Below are 8341 nucleotides of genomic sequence, written 5' to 3' on the forward strand. Positions count from 1 at the left end.
AATATAAAGGACTCATTCATGCTGTTCATTCAGTTTCAGTACACTGAAGATATGGAATCTTGATGGGAATGTGTGATGAATGGCTAGTTGGTGTAAATGTGTATGTATGTATATCAGTCTTTAGCTTTACATACAGATTGCCATGGTGATGCCCCTGTATCACCCAGGTCCACAGCAGAGTCTTTGTGAGCGCATGGAGAGCATTTTAATGTTCTCTGGCAAAGAGGTCCTGTGTTTCTTAAGGCACTATGTAATTACAGAAGCTTGAATACACGAGACACATGCAGTTTATGTTGAAGAATGCATTCCTTTCCAGGGATATTGCCCACTGTACAATGTTGACCAGAATTGACTGCCAAAACCCAGCCCAGAGGAGAGCCTGGGGTGGACACAGACAAACAGATATATACACACACACACACACACACACACACACACACACACACACACACACACACACACACACACACACACACACACACACACACGCATAAACACACATTCCTGTGTCCCTTGTGCTTGCTTGAGGTCACAGCCCTTGGCTGAAGCCTTGAGTGCTGTAGGTCCGTTTGAGAATACGGTCATTTTGTTTTGCAGATGACCCTTCATTAAGCTTGCTCTTTCGGGTTTCTATACATGGAAACGTTTCCACACCCACGGCTGGAGAGCCTCGAGTTGCTCTTGGTGGTGGTGGTGAAGTGAAGGGGATGATTTCAGGGAGAGAACCTGCCGTAGTCTATAATGTTCAATGGCCGAGATGACGCATAGCAGACGCCATCGCTTTCACAGTGTGATCCAGACGTTAAACATGACATTTTGATGCCATGTTCTTACAATCCCATAGAAATAGACCGTAATTTCCTGACTACTAGCCGCAGCTTATACATTGATTTTGCAAAATGTTCTTCAGCTATGAGGTTAATACATGGGGGCAGTTAATATGGTATTAATATGGTTTTGTTTCTGTTTAACTTGAATAAAACACTGTTCTGTGGCGTATACAAAATGTGGCTAATACACAGGGAATCACTGTACTGGATCTTGGGAGCTGAGTTGAGGCCTGGGTAGGAGCGTCCAGATGTAAACACGCTGCCCACGGCTCCAGCGCGGGGCGGCTACTGGTACGGACGTCTCCCTCACCAGCAGGTCACGTCTGTTTGTTTAACTGGTATAAACAAGTACCAGGCGCAGATCGGCATCAAGCGCGGGATTTGTTTATGCGTGCGTTGGAGGGAACGTTGGCGAATGACCTCATCCTTAACCTCTGCGCTCATGAAACGGAATCCGTTTCGCCCTTGCTCTGCTAACCAGCGCGTGTTCGCCCAGCCCATGGAATTCTTTCCAAACATCTCCAGACCCTCTCTGACGTCGGACACTATACATCATCCTGTCTAGTATATTTATCCCTCTAAACACCCAGACTCATTTCAACCTGTCGGGGTTGAGCGCGGCGTGGCGTGGTGTGGTGTTATTCAGTCCTGTGATTATAGGGTGGTACCACTGGTCCTTGGGGGATGCTGCTCCTCCCTGGAGGTGTAGTTCCATGGCGACCTTGATGTCAGCCAGTGGCAGGTGTGGTTGAGCGGGTGGAACGTGGAAGAGAAGGAACATCTGGCTGTTTTTGTTTTCAGCTGCGCTGTGGACCTGGCGTCTGGGTCATGCACTGTGCCATCGTCTTGGCCGCCGTTCCTTCCCTCTTGCTTGGTCTCTTCACTGACAAATTCACAGTGACTGCTTCCTTGTCCTCTACTTCAAAGATCAGTAGGGGCTGCTTGGCCTACTGATGGACACCTTCACTCAGCAAGGTACTCACCTTGACGTTCCTCCTGAAACCCAGCTTGCTGTGTCCTTGGCGACGGAGGGTTCGCATCGCCTCAAAGACTTTCGTCCTAACACCTTAACTTTTGTCCTAGAGAACTTTTTTTTGTTTTCCGGGCCCTTCCAAGTGTCAATGTGTCCAGCACAGAAATCCACTCTCTGACGCCTGATGATGGATCGCCCCAAATCAGCTCGCTCTGGCCACTCGATGGGTCAATAATGAATGACGCAAATGCACGAAAAGTGGGGGAAAAAAGCATCCCCATCCCGCTCCAATCTCCCCACAGACACACACACACACACACACACACACACACACACACACACACACACACACACACACACACACACACACACACACACACACACACACACACAATCTCCCCTCATTAGGCCCTGAGTGAATTTGTGCTGGAGAGTGCGCGGCTGCCCATCGATAAGGCTCTGTGATTGATTTGAGGGAAGATTCAAGTGTAGATGGGTAGTGATGAGAATGATTACGAGATTGTGTGTGTGTGTGTGTGTGTGTGTGTTGGCAGTGAACCAGTGAACACTGGGTGTGCTCTTCCCTTGCATGGTGAGGTTGTGTGTGATGTTTAGTAGTGTAACTCTCACACACACACACTGACACACACACACACACTCACACACATATACACACACACACACACACACACACACACACATATACACACACACACAAACACAAACACACACTCGCACACATATACACACCACAACACACACACACACACACACACACACACACACACACACACACACACACACACACAGTCTCTCTCTCACACACAAACACAAACACGCGCACACATACTCTTTTTCTCCACCTCTCTCTCTCTCTGTGATACTGTCCGTTCATCCGTCTAATCAGTGGACTGACCCTCTCAGCACACCCTCCCTGCACTCCCTGATTAAAGGAACACACACTCACTGCGAGCGTATAGATTATCCCTTAACGTCTGCTTAAAGACTTCACTTTCGTATCAATCTATTTCCAGCGGGGGCGTACGGGAGGTATTTGGAATGCCTCAGATCTATTTTTTAAATGCAGTTTACCACCGCGAAGATCATATTCTCACACGTCTCATTTTCATTTCCTTTTGTTGTATTTTTAGTGACTCCCTGGAGGGCTTTGACAAGCGCGCACACACACTGCGAGGGGAATATTGCATAAAGCCTAACGGCTCTTTTCTCTTTACACTCCGAGTCATCTCTATTGAATCTTGTTTTAATAAGATTGTGACGATCAATAGCAAATTAATGCTCGCTACACTCAATTTGGGGGAAAGGCAGAAGATTTGGCTTTTGATGTCATTAGGAAAAGCGAGAGTAGAGAGAGAGAGAGTTATCGGTATCTGTTGGATCGCTGGGTGTGTTTGTCGTTTGTCGTCCTGGTATCAATATCCTCTCCCTCGCCATATAAATGCATGGGTGTTATGCCAGCCATTGCAAACAACAGTGCCTTTGTGTGGGTGGCATTGAGGGCAGATATGAATGTGTTAACGTGTGTCTGTGTTGGTCGGTGTGTGTGTGTGTGTGTGTGTGTTTGTGTTTGTGACAAGGTCAGGATCCATACTTTGAGGGCAGGCTGAACAGAGATGACATCTTAACACACCAAAACTCACCCCTTTCTACACTTTCTACTTGTGAATCTCTCTCTCTCTCTCTCTCTCTCTCTCTCTCTCTCTCTCTCTCTCTCGTCTCTCTCTCTCTCTCTCTCTCTCTCTCTCTCTCTCTCTCTCTCTCTCTCTCTCTCTCTCTCTCTCTCTCTCTCTCTCTCTCTCTCTCTCTCACACTCCCTAGTCCTCTGGAGGTTGGCTGTCATCAGAGAAAGGGTGCATAAAGTGGCTTATTCTCTGTGCAGTGTTGGACGGAGGAGCAGGCCCCTCCTGGTGTGAGACACAGGATCTCTTAACAGGGTTCCCCATCCAGCATATGAGTGTAGGCAACCTTCTCTTTGTGCCTGGTCTCATACTTGTGTGTGTGTGTGTGTGTGTGTGTGTGTGTGTGTGTGTGTGTGTTTGTTGTTAATTTATATGTGTTTGATCAAGAGGTGTATGTGCGTGTTTTTAGGGGCTTTATATGAAGCAGCTGGATAGATGGTGACCTGTGGGGTGTGTGAGGTGGAGAGCTGTCTGGGTTACCCCCACCACACACACACACACACACACACACACACACACACACACACACACACACACACACACACACACACACACACACACACACACACACACACACACACACACACACACTCCTCGCCTGTTAGACACTACTTAACTATTCAAGCGTACAGGCCGTGGGCCTCTGTCCCTTCATACATTGTGTCCAGACAAACACTATTGTTTGAACTATTGTCTGGTGTAAAGGCCACATTATTCACTGGTTGATGTGCTTGTGCTGTGAAATAGACAGATTCGGAGTGTATCGTTGGTCATTTTCCCCATTTTAATCTCTTCCTCTCTTTTTAATCTTCTGCCCTGCTCTCTCTTTCCCCTGCCTCTCTACCCTTCTATCTCTCTCTCTCTTCCCCACTCTCTCTCTCTCTCTCTCACCCTCTTTCTCTTCCTCACACCCTCTCTCTTTCTTTCTAACCATCTCTCCCTCCTTCCTTTTTCCATTTCTCTCTCTCTCTCTCTCTCTCTTCATCCCTTCTCTCTCTCTCTCTCTCTCTCTCTCTCTCTCTCTCTCTCTCTCTCTCTCTCTCTCTCAGATACTCCTCTGTTGGTGCGGAGCAGCAGTGACTCAGCTCTGGCCGTGCCACAGGAGCTGGAGGTCCCAGATCCCAGACGCAGCCCTGACAGCAGCCCGCCACCCCCGCCCCCAGCCCTGGCACCGCCCCCACCCCCAGCCCTGGTCCTGGCCCCGGCCCCAGCCACGGTGAGTGGGACACAGAGGGAAATGGAGGGATGGAGGAGGGAGGGAGGGGTGGTGATACTGAGGGAGCTTTGGACCGGGTTGACAAGGAGGGGATAAACAGGGAAAAAAATTAGATGTTCAGATTTTGGGGAAAGGGCTGGTAGTGAATGTAAGATATGGAGGTGTGGGTGTGTGTGGTGGGGTGTGTGTGTGTGGTAGGGTGGGGCTGGGTGGGTGGGGGGGGGTGTTTAAACAGAAAGAAAAGGAAAGAGGCTGAGGTAGAGTGTGCACAGGAAGAGAGCCTCTGGTCCGGGGCAGATGAGGAGAGGCCAAACAGCGCGGCCCTAATGAAGCCCAGCGCTCCCTCAGCCTCTCTGCCTGAATCCATCTGCATACATTACATTACCCAGGTCCTCTCACGCCACTCCACCGTCACACTCACACACACCCAACAGTGCTCATACAAATGGGCCAGCGCTGTCCACCCCTCATCGCCCGGAACCGACCGATCGACTCTCGGAACGTAACAATGTCGCAGCGATTCAGGTCTTTTTCCTTTACCTGTTGCGTTAAAGGGACACGCCATCTTTTGGGCGAAATGAGCTGATTTGACATCCACCCCAGAGTAAGATAAGAGGATATACCCTTTATGTGAGCAATAGCTCAGTCTGTCACCTTTAGCCTAGCTTAGCATAATTAATTGGAAGTAGATTAGACCTGTTAGCTTATAGCTAGTCTATAGCTAAAAGGGATCTATAAGGGAGGTGTTAAGTACAGTATATAATGCAAATAGAGGGAAAAACACACAAATATTTCCCAAAACAAATTGGTAGCATATATCGCCCATCGGCTGCCCCTGACTTCTAAAGATCAGCCGCGGCCATAGGAAAGCCCATAATATTATGTGTGGACCTCTGTGCCCTGGGACCGCGCCGGGGCTCTATGAGCTCATTGAGATGTGGCGTCTGAGCGCAGCAGGCACCTCGCTCTGCTCCCGCTCCCGCGCGGCCACAAGCGCCCGTCGTCGAGGTGTCTGGTCGCCGCGCCGCCAGCCTGGCTTTGATCCAGACACGCTCTGACAGACGCGAGTTTGGGAACGAAGACGGATCACTCCGCTGACTTTGCCGCTGGGGTCAAAGGGCATCCATCTGATCTTGTTTGCCCTCCCCCCCTTCCATCCATCCCTCCGTCCTTACCCCCCTGTCTCCCCCAAAGCTATCATATCCTGATTTCTCTATAGCTACTCATCTTCTCACGACTGTGTGCTTTAGGGAAGCAATTGCTTTCTGTTTCCCTGTTCTGTTTTTCTATCTCTTCCACAGCTGAGACCTGCCTACCTCTCTCCCACCCTTCCCCTCTCTCTCTCTCTCTCTCTCTCTCACTTGCTCTCTTCTTTTTTCCTTCCTCCCTCCCTCTCTCCCTCTCCCTCTCTTTCTTTCTCTCTCTCTCTCCTTTCTCCATTCCTCTCTCTCTCTCTCCCTCCCTTCCTCTCTCCTCTCTTCTTTTCTCCCCCTCTCCCACCCTTTCCCCCTCTCTACGCTGTTTCCATCTCCGGGTGCTGGGGACGTGTGGCTCACGTTTAATTTCCCATTTCATTGCACCCTTCTTTTTTTGTTGCTGTCAGTCCTCTGCACCTGTGGCACTCTTGAGCCATACACCACACACACACACACACACACACACACACACACACACCTCTGCCCTCACCCTTAGAAGAATTGTCTTCATGGGCCGGCTCCTACCGAGGTCGATGTGCAGTGAGGCAGCCACACACACACACACACACACACACACATGCGCCCACACACACACACACACACACACACACACACACACACACACACACACACACTCGCAGTGTGTGTATTTATAGATATATAGGTGTCCATGTGCACTCATGGTTGCACACATACATGCTGTCCACATATTCTTCCATCTCTTTTTTACATAGACAGACAGATAGACAGACACTCTCCCTTTCTCTTCCTCCCCCCCCTCTCTCTCTCACACACACACACACTCTTGTTTTTTCTTCCTCTGTGCCCCCCCCCCCCCCCCTCCCTGTCTCTCCGTCTTTGTCTTGCCTCCTCTGGGCTCCACTGTACGAGCTCTTGTGCCCTCCTGATCCAGTCTTCAAGCTGGGAGATTGTGCTCCTGCCAGCTCCACCTCACCGTGTCCTTGTGGCTGCCGCCCAAATCCTAAAGCCGCTACCCAGCCTCCCCCCTCCCCTCCCCTCCCCACACACACACACACACACACATCCCCGCTTTCTCCACCCTCCACTTGTCCAGCCCTGGCTCCTGTTCTGCGCGCCGGCCGTTTGAAGCCCTTTCATGTGGCACTCGTAAACCTGGCTGCCAACCACATCCGAAATCTCAGCCGGCCATCAAAGTGTTTGTTTAATTTCAGGGAAATTTCCCAGAGGTTGGCAGAGTAATTGAACTTTTTTCCCTCCTGTTTAGATCTCGGATCCTACCGGAAAGGCATGTGTGAGAGCGAGCCAGGCTAGAGTAGTGGCAGAGGTATAGAAAGCACCAGACAGAGCAGAAATGAGAAATATTTAGCCGTCTGGTGTCTGTCTGTATATATTTGGTCCTGTCTGCTTTGGTCATAGTGTTCTTTATATTGTTTGGAGCTGTGTCTTTTTTTTGTGTGAGAAATAAACTCTATGTTCTAATCTATAATTCAAATCTTGCTAAATAGCTGTTAAAATGATGGAGTACTTGCAATGCACACTCGTTTTGAAACCAAATTCCTCCTGCTTACTGTCATTATGTGTTTGCGTCTCAATTGTGTTTTGGGAAGTTTAGTGGACCAGTGAATGTTTGGAGATGACGCAACATGTCCTGACTTTATGTTGACCTTTCCAGTGAGCCCCGGTTTATCCCGACTACCGAAGCCTGCCTGGCTCCAGATCCTGTGGGTCTGACTTGTCTCGTAAGAGCAGCTGAAATATATTTCTGCCGTTTTGGCTGGCCCTGCACACCAGAGGTCTTTGCAGGCTGGCGCTCCTTCTCATCACAAAAGCATCAGCAGTTAACCCCCTTCCCCTGCCCTCTCTTCTCCTCTCTCCTCCTTTCTTTTCTTCTCTTCTTTTCTCTCCTCTTCCCCTCCTCTCTCTGCTCCTTTTCTCCTCCTTTCTTTTCTTTTCTTCTCTTCTCTTCTCGCCTCTTCTCACCTCTTCTCTCCTCTTCCCTCCTCTTCTCCTCCTCTCTCTTCTCCTTTTCCCCTCCTCTCTCTTCTCTCTATTCCTTTCTTTTCTTCTCTTCTCTTCTCTTCTCTTCTCTTCCCCTCCCCTCCCCTCCTCTCCTCTATTTTCTCCTCTTCTCTCTTCTCTTCTCTTCCCTCCTCTCTCTCCATGTCCTCTCTCCCCTCTGGGTCCTGGTGTCTTGTGTTTGGTGTCAGTGAAAATGTCCGTACAAATGGTGCAGGGAAACTCACCCCTTCCCTCCGGTGTGCCTCTGTGAGTGGAAGAGGCAGCTGCGTGAAGGCAGGGGCTGGTATTGAAGGTTGTTGTGCAAGACGAGCACACACAGGGATGCTGAGAGACCACACACACACACACACACACACACACACACACACACACACACACACAACACACACACACACACCCCAGCCCAGAGAGTAGAGACTAAAGTG

General features: G+C 49.7%; 1 protein-coding gene across 1 annotated transcript in view; it reads left to right on the forward strand.

Annotated features, from left to right (window-relative positions):
* pard3ba (par-3 family cell polarity regulator beta a) overlaps positions 1 to 8341 on the forward strand; it is a 165748-nt gene that overhangs the window by 38724 nt on the left and 118683 nt on the right. The window contains exon 4 of the mRNA XM_062527538.1: positions 4553 to 4719. Within this exon, the coding sequence (XP_062383522.1) occupies positions 4553 to 4719 (167 nt within the window). The remainder of the gene's footprint in view (positions 1 to 4552; positions 4720 to 8341) is intronic.

Source organism: Sardina pilchardus, chromosome 23 (genome assembly GCF_963854185.1).
Source record: "Sardina pilchardus chromosome 23, fSarPil1.1, whole genome shotgun sequence".
NCBI lineage: Eukaryota > Metazoa > Chordata > Actinopteri > Clupeiformes > Clupeidae > Sardina > Sardina pilchardus.